The sequence below is a fragment of the Scardinius erythrophthalmus genome, assembly GCF_964197995.2.
Source record: "Scardinius erythrophthalmus genome assembly, chromosome: 17".
Classification (NCBI taxonomy): domain Eukaryota; kingdom Metazoa; phylum Chordata; class Actinopteri; order Cypriniformes; family Leuciscidae; genus Scardinius; species Scardinius erythrophthalmus.
The window spans coordinates 12,933,201-12,948,564 of NC_138237.1; the positions used below are offsets into that span (position 1 = coordinate 12,933,201).

At 37.3% G+C, this 15,364-nt stretch overlaps 1 protein-coding gene across 1 annotated transcript in view; it reads right to left on the reverse strand.

The window, feature by feature from the left end:
- niban2a (niban apoptosis regulator 2a) overlaps nucleotides 1–15,364 on the reverse strand; it is a 30,949-nt gene extending 15,585 nt beyond the window's left edge. The window contains exons 1-5 of the mRNA XM_081390658.1: nucleotides 15,085–15,364; nucleotides 9,685–9,815; nucleotides 7,641–7,769; nucleotides 7,344–7,449; nucleotides 6,106–6,273 (exon numbers count right to left, since the gene is read on the reverse strand). Coding sequence (XP_081246784.1) covers nucleotides 6,106–6,273; nucleotides 7,344–7,449; nucleotides 7,641–7,769; nucleotides 9,685–9,815; nucleotides 15,085–15,139 — 589 coding nt within the window. The 5' untranslated portion in view covers nucleotides 15,140–15,364. The remainder of the gene's footprint in view (nucleotides 1–6,105; nucleotides 6,274–7,343; nucleotides 7,450–7,640; nucleotides 7,770–9,684; nucleotides 9,816–15,084) is intronic.

Sequence of the window (15,364 nt, forward strand, 5' to 3'; positions counted from 1 at the left end):
ACTTGTATTTTTTTCCTTTTATTGTGACAGGACAGTAGAGAGATGACAGGAAACGAGGTGGGAGAGAGACGGGGGATGGGATCAGGAAAGGTCCACGAGCCGGGACTCGAACTCGGGCCGCCCGAGCGCAAAGGCGCTACATATCGGCGCACTGACCACGAGGCCATTGGCGCCGACTTGGAGTGCTTGTATTTAACGTTACTGTTGTAAATACCACTAATGCAGAGCCGTCTCTGCACTCTTCCGACCGCACTGTCTTCTTTTTCTTCGTCGACTCTGCCATGATTCACGTCTGAAATGCGTGCTAGTGTTTTCCATAGAGGCTGCTTCATATGTTGTTGATGTATGTGACATCGTGCTGTAAAGCAAGTCGTGATTCTCGCAAGATTTGGCAGGGCGCCACCTCATCCCACATTCGCCGTACTACGAATTCGTTTACCATTGAAATGATTTCAAAGCGGTTATATTAAGGTATAAATCTTGCATAGTGTGCCTTTAATAAGAGTCTATGGAAACTACAGCTACCACCACTCAAGCAGAGAACTCCACAAGACCTAATGTGACAAGGCTTTTTGGAAAAACACTTAAATGATGATATAATTATATGGTACTGAAGTGAATCTGGACTGCTTCATGTAGGACCATTTACGTAAATGCTGTGCACCAGATCTGCTGAAAGGAACCCAATTTGCTATGTAGATAACAAACGCCAAACAGTCACGCTCTCTCGCTGATACTAAAAGTCAATCTGAACAGCTGTTATTTGGGGAGATTTGAGTCTTTTGGGACATTGATAACCTTTTAGAGTTGCTTTCCTGATGCCAGCAGGAAGTGAGTGTGATCCATAAAGTTACACAAGGAAAGACAAACACAGATGGACATGAGCAATGTCAAGCTGCACAAACACTCACAAGACAGGAGTTGATGAGAAATGTGTGTGTACTGCAGTGAGTTTCAGATTGGCCGACACAAAGACAGGAAGTCAGCAGTGAGAGCTGGAGCGTAACAGTCTGTCAGGAACAGGAAATCCACTCAGCGTTCATTTTCCAAGACTCCAAGAGAGAAAGAGAGAGAAAGAAAGAGACGGACAGAGACACACACAGAATGGAGGAAAGTAGGAAATAACTAGCTTTTCTTGGCATAAGCCCCATGTGAAAACACTAGATGCGTTTGTCAGCGGTCTGTATGGAGAAAGTCCCTAGAGTTCTGGGCTCGATAAAACAAAATAACCCAAAAATCTGTATCATACCCCCTCGTCCCCAAACACACACATCCACTGGTAATATCACCAACAGTCCAAGAGACACCTTACATCAAAAGTTAACTTGAATGTGTGTGTGTGTCTGTGTGTCTGTGTGTCTGTGTGTGAGAGTGAAAAGAGCTGCCTGCTCTCGTTTTCTGGCAGGCCTGAGAAACTCAATGCAAGAGTCTTGAGCAAAAATAGTACATATGGTAGAGTTTAGCGTGGGCTTCCTCTGGCACGGGACTGCACGGTGGTTAGCCGAGACTCCTGGGATGGCTGGTTCCCAGGATTGCTCTGCCACCACATGTGCGCGCGCTTACCATTACGGTTTCGTTCACTGGAGCATTTCTTATTTGTATCAAAAGCACAACAACAACACGAGTTTCAAGAGAAATGTCTCATCTCTGAACCAATAATGACAACCCAAAGACAACATATTAGCTTTTAAAATTATTTCTAAATCTTTAGGAAGCAAAAACAAATAATCCCACCATAGACTGGCTTTTACAAGTAAATATTGACTACTTTTATATTAAAACTATGTTATGTTTCAGTATAAATTCTAAGTATAAATATATCTATGTCTATAACTAAATCAGTTTAAAGGGGCCATACAATGTGTACATGAAGTTTAAAAAAAAAAAAAAAAAAAAAAAAAAACTAAAAACTGTAACTTTCAGAATGTAAAACTTCCACCCCAGGAAAAAAAGGGCCCACTGAAACATATATAAAAAAATAAAAAATTAATATTAATATATGACTGCCCACTTTAACACAAAGACACCTACTCACTGTACAGAAACTTGTCCTGCCCAGTAAAGGTGAGGTTATAGATAGAAATAAGAGAGAAAATAAAACATTTCTCTACACGGATGTGCATAGTTTTTTTTTAATTGAAAGTGAGAGTAGAAAACGTTCATGCAAAACTAAATTATGATGGTTGTTTTTTTGCACAAGAAACCGGAGTACATCACTTTAGGACAGCAAACTCATCAGTTCATCAGCAACCTTTATAATAAATGATTTAAATAAAAATACTAAAGAAAGAAAAATCAATATGCAAACTAAAATAATATTTCTTCACAGTCTGAAAATAAGCAGCATTATCATAATTACAGCAGAAATGGCAGAATTATCTTAGCATATATGGGAAGCATCATACTAGCATATCTAAGTCACTGCTCTTCAGGTTCGCATGTGGGCGTTAACTAAACAGATGGTCAAAGGGTGCCTATTACTTAGTGCGAAGGGCTGTTATTAAATTTCAGCTGAATTCAAAGTGTGCAGTTTGATGGTGTATTGCATCTGTCAACAGTGTCAACAAATCCATATATGAAACTGAAATTCTCCTCTACTCTCCTCTACTCTAAAAACCTGTTTGTTTTCTTTCTGCCATGGGTCTCCATGCTATGATGTCATAATGGGTGTGATGATATGATTGATTACCAACTGTCCCAGTTTCCGAGGAGACAGGTATGACTTCAACAAAACAAGTGACTAACAACCACCACAGACCGTCAGAACAATGACTAGAATACAATACTAGATAAAAATGTTCAGAATGCAAAATTTGCACTGAATCACCAATGGTGTAAGCTTTCCATTAATTTTGACCCATTCCAGAAGGTTAGACAGATCAACTTAAACATGTATTGGGATCATACACAGCCTTAGTTCAAAGTCTGATAGCTAAAATAGTGTGCATCTGTGGTTTGCTTTATCTTAGCTCTATGAAAGGCCTTTGTGTGTACGAGATATAGTATAATTCACCTGGATTTTGTCAATTGCTGCAATATAACCCAAGCATATTAAGCACCTGCTGTAACACCACAGCTTTGCATGTGGTTGATCTCTGCCCTCTGGTAACCCCCCAGCCAAAACACAGAGCTGAATTCTCACATTTGCAGAGCAACTACCTCAAGTCATCTCTGTCCTCGGCTTATTTCGCAGAGCCCTTCCCTGCTGCCTTAAATGCAAATGATGTTCACTGTGTAACTTCTAGCACTTATGACTGTCTGTTTTGGCCTGTTACCGAGTCAGGCGCTGTACCTCACCTTAAGATTTTAAAAAGCCTGGAGGCAAGCTAGAGATCTCATATGTTTGCCGTACATATTGATCTGGGATGAAGTCCCTAGTTACATGTTAATTTTAAATCAATATGCGAAACAGGCTGAGGAACACAACTTCCTCTTGAAAATGAGTCAACATTCCTCATCTTATTGTGCAGGATTACAGTCCACGCCATTTTAAAAAAAGAAGAAAAGGAAAATAAGGGCTACATAAATCTATCAAAATGTAATAACTTGCTTCACCTATGCTTTTGGTGATGTAAGCTGTGCAGACTATTGAAACAGCTATTGTGAAATACATCAAAGTAATAATAGAAGCATCACCATTTAAAATCAAGGTTAAACTAGCTTTTTACTCTTTAAAACAAACTACTTTTCAGAATCAGCTCCTAACAGAAAAATCAAAGCCCACCAAAAAAAATGTCTCCTGTTTGTCACAAACATGCAAAATGTTACAATATGGAAGAAAAATGGTTTGCCTTATTCCTGCAGGTAATGCAGCAGGAAGGTCACTGCCCCTGGCAAATGAACGACTATTCAAAAATCAAGTTAACAAGATCAATCTGACTGAGGAGAGCAGGAAGGTCTGGGTTTCCTCAAAGTGGACGGACAAGAGTGAAGGAATGCGTGAGCAATGTAGGTTTACCGTTTATTAGACACACCCCTTAATCATATTCAGCAGTCTCTTGTCACATGCCAGTGAGATACCAAGAGGTATTTGATGTTATATATCTGCGTAAATTGTATGGTATCTGGTTTTGAATCATTTGTGATCCACAAAGATAGTAATTTGCTGTCATGTCTTGACAAGCCCAACTGAGAGTGCCTCTGATCTACCTCAGGGCATTATGGGAAGGTGTTGACATTTGGTCAGAGGATATTCAGTTAGAAGTCAATGACTGGCAACATGTTGGAGCTATGCTGCTCTGCAAGTTGTATTTATTGGCCGCTATCTTCCTTTTATTAGTTTTGCAACGTCTAAAGTGTGACATTCTTTAGAAACTTAACATTTTTGATTTAAACCTTTCATGCAGCGGTAGGAATTTTTTTTTAATAATCTTAATAACCTTGGTGGTGGTTGAGGAGATTCCCCTTCCATATGAAAAGCGCTTTGAGTAGGCCTACTCAGAAAAGCGCTATATAAATTTAACAAATTATTAATAACTACATTTAAAAATGTTTTTTTTTAAAAGAAGTCTCTTATGCTCAGCAAGGCTGCATTTATTTGATCAAATATACAGTAAAAACAGACCATAATATCTTACTGACCCCAAAATGTTAAATGTTAGTTATATAGTTTCAATGGCTTCTGATTAGCCTAAATCACTTCTTAAAGGGATAAGAACTTTTTTTGGAAATAGGCTCATTTTACAACTCCCCCAGAGTTAAACAGTTGAGTTTTACCGTTTTTGAATCCATTCAGCCGATCTCCGGGTCTGGCGGTACCACTTTTAGCATAGCTTAGCATAGATCATTGAGTCGGACAAGACCATTAGCATCTCTCTCTCAAAAAAAAAAAAAAAAAAAAAAAAGACCAAAGAGTTTTGATATTTTTCCTATTTAAAACTTGACTCTTCTGTAGTTAAATCGTGTACTAAAACAGACGGAAAATGAAAAGTTGCGATTTTCTAGGCTGATATGGCTAGGAACTATACTCTCATTCCTGCGTAATAATCAAGAAACTTTGCTGTTGTACCATGGGTCCAGCAGGCGCAATGATATGACGCAGCGCCTATTTTCTACGTTTTAAATAGGAAAAAAATATCGAAACTCTTTGGTCATTTTTTTTGAGAGAGAGATGCTAACGGTCTAGTCCGATTCAATGATCTATGCTAAGCTATGCTAAAAGTGGTACCGCCAGACCTGGACTTCGGCTGAATGGATTCGAAAACGGTAAAACTCAACTGTTTAACTCTGGGGGAGTTGTAAAATGAGCCTATTTCCAAAAAAAGTGGAGTATCCATTTAAGTCAGCACGTTCTGACCTGGTACGTGCAAAATACCGGTAATCTTCATTCTGCGTTCACACAGCACATATACCGGTAATTTACTGGTAATGTTACAACTTCGCTCACTGATAAATTGCCAGAACCAATTTACTGGTATAGTTGAAAAGTTCCTGTTCACACATGACCTGTTAAAGACTATATGTGTGAAAGGGGCTAATATCAGCGCATTGATGAATTAAAAAATTAATAATAATAATTTCACAGTTCTTGCATGGGATATTTAACATCAGTTACAATTACAACAGGAACATCCTCCACACCTTAAAGTAATTTCAAAGGCATTTCAACCTGTGACAGCCTTTCCCCCTCACAAACACAGACACACACCCTGTTGTGTGATTTGAAATATGACAATGAGCCAGAAGATTTGTGAGGGTGGAGATAAAGGTAATCTAATACTCTGAATTAATAAAGGCATTCAGGGAATTCTTTAAATATTTAGTTACAAACTAAAGATTATGTTTGATCGACAGGGAGGAAAGAGTCAAATCTTGTTTTGTTTTAATGTTATTTTGGAGCACAGTAAAGTAGTTGATCTGGCAAAATCTACTTCTACAGCATTTTTAATTTCCCCAAAACAAACTACAGGAACATTCTCATGACAATGTGCATCTTTAGTGCGCACAAAACACCACAAGAACATGAAATCACCATTTCCTGCAAATGTGGATAAGATAGATCTTTTTAAACTCAGCAAAGCAGATACACTGACAAAAACACACATTTAATTTTTTTTCAAACAGCAGGACTTCTTTGTTTTGTCATTGTTTGTGATAGTGACTCACCGTTGTTGGTGTGTCTCACACAGTCCTGGAAGACGGCATGCCACTTCTTCTGTTCTTTCTCTGTCATCACGCAGAAGTAGTAATGGCGGGCATATGGATGCCACAGGATGAGGGGAAACTGAGTGGGGCACTTCAGAAATGGGGCACTTGCCACTTTGGCCTTTGTATCTAAAACAACAGACACAATACAAGAAGATGAACACAAATTACACTGAATACTCTGTATACAGAAGTATAGTCTAATCAGAGAACTCATTCTGCAATTGATCCTGTCCATACATAAATAAAATGATGCATATTATATTATGAGATAAAATAAGAACTTTCTGTAACACTTCACCTAAAGCCTTTATATTTAATGCATTATATAAATAATGCATTTAACTATGCCTTATGCACCTTATGATGCATTTTATGGTTTCATGAATATCTGTAACCACAGTTATAATACTTCTGTCAGGACCACTATCGTCAAATACGATTCGCAATTGCATACAGTTAGGATTGGCAGTATGGTTCTGTTCAAGAACTCCCATGCAGCCGAGCATGGATAAGCAGGGAGATCAGCAATAACCCCCCTTAGGGTAAACACAACAGAACCAACATGAATGTATTGCAGATATCATTAATTCAAGATTTTAAAGTACAACATAATTAGAGAATTTATTCTGAGTCAAGGGGAATCAGAATGCCATCCTGACTGACGAGAGGAGGAGCTGGGGATGGAGGAGGGTAATTCACTCCTGATAAAACACGACAGCTGTTGATAAAACTGAAGGAGCTTATATATATATATACAGTGATAGGCGTCGTATTCCTATAGGTAGACGTGGATCAGCAGAGTGTCAGCTGATACGAGCTTGACTAACGTGACCTGCCAGAACTGACGCTACACTTAATTTATCCAATTATTGTTAAACCTTTAGATGAAAAGATGATGACAAAAACAATTTTAGATGTAACAAGGAATGTGCAAATCTTATAATGCATTATAACTTTGGTTACAATTATCTAGAAATTATACATTGCATTGTAACAAACATCATTAATACCTTTATATGTATTATACATAAAAGCCTAACCCTAATGTATAAAAGGTAATTTTAAACCCTACTTGGACTTTTTGTATAAAACCCTTTTGTACTACATTCCTATAAGAATCTTTAAACAATAGGATTTTCTAAACAACTTTTTTTTTGAATAATGTTATTTATATATCATATTAATTCATTTCTCACCACTCAGGCTATTGTTGAGAAGCTCCAGGTACTCCTCCATAGAGGTTAGGGCTCTGTACCCGGCACAGTTAATGACCCCTTTAGAGTGTAGACCTCGATCATGTGCCTGTAGAGGAAACAGACTTTTCAGAATGCAGCTGCATCCACTAACAGCAATGCAATTTAAGAGAGGTACAATAATGCAAGATTAACATTCAGATCATTTTTCTTTTGTTTACATTTAATTATCTGAGCTGGCTGTGTTTGTGGTGAACATAAAAAAATAAAAATAAACCACACTCAGCGGTTTACACTCACCGCTTTGCTCTCATACAAGCCGATGTTGTAAGAGTCGCCCACGTACAAAAAGCGACTCCTCCATTTCTTGCTCTCCTCCAGATACTGGAACAGACCTCCGGAGAAGATGGACTTGTTCTTCAGAGGGTCCTGTGGTGGGAACAAACACATTTTAAATGAACGCGAATCAAATTCATTGTACTAGATGAAAGCATGACTAAACAATACAATGAATGATGCTTAGAAGACCAACATGAAACACTCCCAACAGTCTGGAATAACAAAAAGGCTAGCTATAGATGTGTTTATATAACATTGATCTCAGTGATTCAGCCTAAAATAAGAAATGGGCGGAGCAACTGGTACAAAAGGCATTCAAGGTTGTGTTGTGTCTACAATCAAAACCACAGCTTTCTGCTAATGATGCCAAATTTACCGCCGGTGAGTGAACATGCCTTTGAACATGGTTAATCGGTTAATCTTTGAAACCAAATCCAAAAAAAAAAAAAAGAGACAAATATTTTCAAGTCCAGCTGTCTTGGCTCATAACAACTGAGGGACTTGAAAAATGATTGTGCACAGTTCTTAAGGGGCATTTTTCTTGGCTGTACTCTCGATTTCTGTGTTGAGTTGAGATCAAATTTCATCATGGACAGTTGATAATTGGAGAGGAAGGGGACTTTGTAAAAAGTTTAAAAACTCAGCAGCCTTCAATTGTGAACATTTTCCTTTCTCATTGGTCTCCAGATTAGTTAAGATAACGGAGATAACCGGGGGACTAATTTTCTTCGCAAGATCATCTCTCAAGCCCAACATGCACACCTTTTGTTTCAATCGAAACATGTTCATTAGGATTGATGAATCCGAGCGTAGTGTTTACATGAATGATAAATAAAGTGACCGGGTTGATGTATGTGTTTATATGCCACAAGCTTCTAATCAGAATTGATTATTTGACATGTACACACTGTACGAATGTACAGAGTTTCCCGCTGTTTGAGCAATTCTCCTAAATTGCTTTTTTCTTTGTTTTGAAGAGCAGACTTAATATTTATCTATTTTGGGTACAGATTAGGAAACGACGAGCACATGAACCGTTATGCCACGCTGCTTATGTTTATCAAACAGTAAAAACACCCCTTTCTGTGCCCCAAACAAAGTGTCTGTGGATGAGAGTAGGAAGTGAGGGCTGATGGGACTTGGTAGGAGAATTTTAGAATAACGAGTCATTTTTGACATTTATTTTATTGAACAACTGCAGCTCATTCCGCGCATCATACGTCATTATGCCATTTCTAAGTCATTGCACATGCGCAATCTCTCGATCGGATTAGAAAAGGAAAAAACCACCCCTTTGAATACAATTTTTTTTTTCATTCGGATCGAGCTCAATTGGATCAATTAAGATGTTAACATGAAGGCTTTTCAGTCCGACTGAGCAGTCAATCTGATTACTAATGGATTATTTCGTTGCATGTAAAAGTAGCAAGTGTGCTGGTGTCTCATCAGAAACTATTTGAAGCATTTTTCCACCGCAGAAAGCTGGTTTAGGCTCCTTAGACCTACTGAGAGTAATAAACAAAGAGAGCAATGCTCAAAGTTCACTTGTGAGCCGGTTATGTTGTTAGTTATGTCAATATTCATCACTCAAGTCAGTGGACATGTGGGTTGGTACCAAGCACCAGCATAAATGTGATTGAAAAGGAGCATGAGAAAGTCAGAACTACCCAAGATCCTTTGATTCATCAGTTGGTGGAATGGCGACTGAAGTCTTTAAGTGCTTTTTGTGTGTGTGCTATTCAGGTTTCTGTTACGGCTATTTAACTTGTGTGAAATTTGTTCCACTTCCCCTTTACCGACTCCATGCCGATAAGCAAGACCACAGAGAGCCTTCTAAATGAGGAGGGAAAAGGAAAAAAAAAAGCAAGGAGGCTTATTTCTTGCTTCATTTTATTTCTTACCTCATTTTAACCTGGGGGGGGGGGGGGGTAACCTGGTTTCTTTGCAGTTTAATTTTCGTTCTCGGATGTAAAAGTGAAATTCATGGAAATATGAGGGGCTTTACCTTTCTATGTAGTAGTTGTGTCTGGACATTCCCTCCTCCTTCGATCTCAAAGCGCACACTGTTGAACAAAGCCACGGCGTACTGCTGCTCGTAAAACCTCCCAAACTCGGCCATCACAGCACTGGTGCGGGCTAGGTTGGAACAGACATACAAGAATGTTAGATTTTAAGCAGGACCGCAGCAGAGGAAAGAAATGATCACCTTTCAGCTGCAGAGTTTACTGCAAATTGCAGGATGCATTTGTTGGAGGTCACTCTGATTGTTAAATGTTTATACCACCATTTCATCCAATCACAAAATGTTAGAAACCTGTTGAGTTAGTTTAGTCTTTTAGTTGTGAATTGTTTCCAATAGCAATTAGGCAAGATAACAACAAAGATGCAAACATACAGAGTGTAACTTGATCCAAGATTCTTAGTTATATAATAATAATAATAATTTCTTTTAGGCCTATATTCTATTTAAAAAAAATAATTTAGATAATAAATTAACAAAATAAATAAAAAATTAATAAATGCATAATAATTTATAAAATTCACTGCCATATGAGATGTAAGGGATTATAATATCACTGTTCAAATGACAAATAATAACATTAACCAAAATAAACATCATGATTTTTGGGACAGACTGTGCAATCCTCACCATGTATTCTGTTGCACATCATAACAGTTATGTGGAAATATATATATATATATATATATATGTGTAAATGCTGATCCAAGCTTTCCAGAAATTCAATAGGGTTAGAACACAAAAGGAGGTCAACAACTAAAGGGCGTTCTTGATAAAAAGAGAAACAGTTGCAAAAACAGTCAAGTGTGGAAATACACAAACACAGACACAGTATGAAAATACACATTAAAAATGAAAAGACCTGAGCCTGCAGGCTTATCGAAGCTTTATGAAAAGAAGATGGTGCTATTAAGAATAATTTGCTTATATAAAGGGGGCAATAAATGGAAAAAGTGACGCATGATTGGAGGCGATCACATTTGAATGCCATATTCAAAGTATCTTGGTCTAGTTTTATAGCAAACGATAGGCTATCCTTGGTATTTAAAATTAACATGTTAAATAATCTCTTGAGGCATGTTCGCATGCATGTGAAAGGAGATGCCTCCATAAGAACAGGAAGGAACAACCTGACAAGGACGGAAAAGGAAGAAGCCCACATCTGATGTCAAACTAAAATTTACAGTACAGTGCTCCAAGCACACATGGCCTTCTGGGTATTTCCGTTTACTGTACCATGGCCTAGGTCTCCAAAGGAAAGAATCTTTCCACTTGCACCTTTTTTTCTTAAGAAATCCATCAGATTAGAAGCTTCTTGTTACAGGAAATTTGAACATGAAAAGCATGTTGTTTTGTTTGCATGAATGCAGCAGCCGACGCGTCTGAGGTAGACCGCGCTCTAGAAGACCCACTATTGTATTAAACTAGAATAACTTGTAGACTCAGTTGGCTTTGGCTCAGTGTTGACTATTCCACAGTATTCATTCACATGTACATTTGCAGAAAGCGTTTATAGACGTTCAATCGGCACAGGAGGAACAGGTATTGGCGTCGATTCGCAGGAAAACTATGTTATCTTCAGAAGCACTGAAATTGAATGCCATTGCGAACACAGCACATCACGTCACTCGTCACATCTTAAGATGGGTTTCACTCGGAGTGTGGACAATAGAGCAGTGGTTTTCAAACCTTTTTCAAACGGATTGACTGCAAGGGAATGCTAGAGGGTCCGTAGAAATGTTTCAGGAAAAAAAAAATGCAAATATAATATATATATATTTTTTAAGATACTTAAAATTGATAAAAATTAAATTAAATAAAAAGTACTGTCCCAGCACAGTACTTTAGTGATTATAAAAGGTAATAAGTTAATAATAGCCACTAAATATTTTCCAAATAATATTTACACGTGTGTACACACACGCCTTTGGGAAAGGGTTCCCTAACACAAAGATCATAACAGCTGGTTCATGGCATCTAAAATATATAAAAAAAATAGAGCAACTACCTGTAACAAAGCATTTAAAAAAAAAAAAAAAAAAAAAGAGACTAAAATAAACACACATACAGTTGAGAATAGTGGCCATTTTGCAATCGTAAAAAAAAAAAAAAAAACTGCTCAAGTGAGGTTAATAGGTCAGATTTCGGCTCATCCTAAAAATATTTTCACTGTTTTCAAATAAAATGTATGATTTTATATTTACATAAATTCAGTTTTTTTCTTTAGAGACATTTTACATTTGACCTGTCCCTTTAAATTATTAAAAATATATTATTTCTCATACATTTTTACACAAAAATATAATTTTACATTTTAAGTTAAGTTCTTTAGAAAGAGCACAGCATTAAAAACTACGCACTCTTTTTCTGAAGAAAAAGTACATACTTTTGAGTGTGTATCAAAAGAGTAGACAAGCTTTGGGACATACTATCACGTCATTAAATTGCATCTTTAATAGACACTTCGTCTCATATTTACACACATCCTGGATATTTAAGTCCTATTCACATTTAATTTAATACTTTTTAAATAAAGTAGCAGCACGTTGATGTGCCAGTTGTGTGTCTTTCATGTGGAGAACTCTCTTCATGTGTTTCTATAACGGATCTTTATAAAAGTCCACATTGTTGTTGCAGATGAAATATTACATAGATATCAGGTTAAATGTTGATTATTAGTCACTCAACCCCCTAAACCACTCTATTTAACCATTGGTTGCGCACACCTGCAATGTTTTTGTTTTGGGTTTTTTAACACTTTTTATTCGTGTTTGTAGTCCTGAAACGAATCCTCCTTCAAAGTAATGGGTTTTGGGCGATTTTTATGGAACCTTGTTTACACCACAGAATTATTATTATTATTTATTTATTATTTTTTTTTTTTACTGAAAAATCAGAATTGCAAAAAAAAAAAAAAAAAAAAAAAAAAAAGTCAATCTCGCAATAACTCACAATTGCGAGTTTATATCTCAATTCTGTGAAAACCAATTTTGAATTGTGAAAAGTTGCAATTATCTTTTTTTTTTTTTTTTTTTTTTTTTGCGGCGGAAACAAGCTTCCATAGATATTAGCCGTTATGTGCATGGATCTACACTTCGAAAATCTACCGGAAATACATGAATATCCAGGGACTTTTGCCATACTCTTTTCAACATCCCATGCCATGCTTTATCTCACATACTATTTAGGATGATAGAATGCACAGGGATGCAGGGATAGTTATTTATGCAGGGAACACCAAGACAACTGTACAATTCAGACACTTTTGCTGAAAAACAATAGCACATAGAAACACATTATCAACTGGTTTATAATTTTTCAACCCACTCTTATTGACGCTACCTAGAACACCATAAGTCATTCTTTGACAAAGCTTCATCTGTGTGCCAGTTAGATAATTGTATCTCACTGCTGACTTCTACAAGTCCAATAATCTATCTATCCATTGCACCATAGCGAACATAAAGACCAAAAGATGACAAACATCCCCTCCCGCATGCACAGTCAGCAGATTAACCCTGCACTGTCCATGGAATTGATAGAGGGAGTGAAAGACAAGGGGGAGACAGATGTATGAGGGCATGAGGACACCTTGAGAAGATCCTCCCTATTACTCCAAGACATGTTCATACTTGATCTTACTCTAAGAAAACATCCAGCCCTATTAGTCAAATTGTTCACGAGGGAGGTCTAAAGAGGAATTTCCTGTGTTCAAACCGACTGTCAACCTGCTGACCTCCTGTCCATCTACCACAAACATCTTCATAACTGCTCCAGGCCTCACTAAGGGAGAGTCTATGGGGGTGGCTCTTTTGTCATCTGAAGACCAAACATCTTCCCACAGTTCAATTCAGAGCAGTGGAATTTCAGGAGGGCTGAGTCAGCAGATCGCTTTTTATGACATCAGCAAAAGCGTCTGCATGAGATCCACCTGCATTGATCTCACGGAAATATTTCTCAGAAATGAGCTTAGAACGGGACAATTATTTCATGAAGTGGCAACTCCTCAAGTGACTCAAGCCTATCATCATCAGTGAAAGATCCGGACTCGTACTTCAAACGCACACAATGAAACCTATACTTGTGAACCAGTCCTGACTTGTTCTAAGAGTGTGTGTGTGTGTACATACAAGGTTGAAGTGATCCAATATTTCCAGTCACAGGCAAAAGAGCTTTTGTTATATCCGAAAGTTATTATGGGAACATAGCCTATCTTTTGGATATTATTCCATTTAACTTCTTTTGGCGGCTTTCCACAACTAAAAAAACTCTTTGTTCTAAAAGAATACTTAGGCTTTATTTATCAAGACTGTTTACACTCATAGATCTTATCTAGGATTGACATGAGGGAAAAACTGGAGGGAGCAGCACAGTAACCACCACATACGTCACAAATTATGGACTGGTAACATTTTCTTTCCCACGTGTCAGTTTGTTAGCACAGGATATTTATGAAATGTTCATGGAAGTTTCTAGAAAATCTCTACAAGCCTTGTTTAACAAAAGCAAATGTAAACAATTACGTTTTCCAAATGATCTCTTCGGATAAAAACCTTTAATGAGAAAAGCATAGGCCTATTTCTATTAAAGAACGTAATTATTTCCCATCATATTGGGAGAGGAATTAATATATGGTTTTAGTGGAGCATGTCTATATTTACTAGTTCTTTAAACCAACTAGACGAACCATAATGCAGACAAAAATACTTTTTTTATTTATAGTTAGCTATTTTATTTTATTAGAGATATAGCAAAAAAATAAAATATATATATATATATCATTTGTGGACACAAAACAATACTAAAACAGGGTTTGAAGATATTACTCATAGAAAACTGAGTGAAGTTTACAAAGAGGAAAAACAGTTTTTGCCAAATGGTTAAACGCTAAACATGGCACGGGAAGCCGACTCGACAATATCAAGTGTTTTTAATATAAACATTATTGCTCAATAATGTCTCAAAAGGTCATTTAAACCAGTATGTGTAGCCTATACTTGAGGCATTAAGGGGCGTTTACACACGACGTGTGTTTTAAGACACCGCGTCAAATTCATATTAAAATTCTGTCATAATTTAAACACCTTCATGTTTTTGCACAATCTTGTATGACTTTCTCTATTCTTTCCGTGAAACATAAAACGAGTGAGGCAGAAAGTTATGAACTGACAGTCACAGTTAATGACAGGACTGTGATTTCTAAGTAAAAAACGCGTCTCGCGAATGTGTCCAGGTTTTCTTTGTTGTACTACACTGTTTGAATAAGCTCTCTTAAACGAGTGTAGTTGTGTCCACGTTCACTATAAGCATTTACGTTAAGTATTGTACCGTTTTTGTACCGAGAATGGCTTCATCCCTTTGTAAAGTAACACAAACGCGTTTTACCTGTAATCATCTCCCGCTTGCCTTCGTCCAGGTTGGAAGAAATCACATCACCCATGATGGCGAATTAAATGACAGTCACAGATATTGAGAAAAGTTACTTTGTATCCGAAACTTAGGAAACACTACAGAAATGTGTCTTCCAAATGAACCATCCCTGGTCACTCAGAGCGTTGCGTTCATTTTGCGTTGACGTGACTGTGTGAGAAACAAGACTCATTTAAACTTGTTCAGTCAAATGAGTGCCATTCAGAGGGTGTGGTTTACACACACTGACACACCC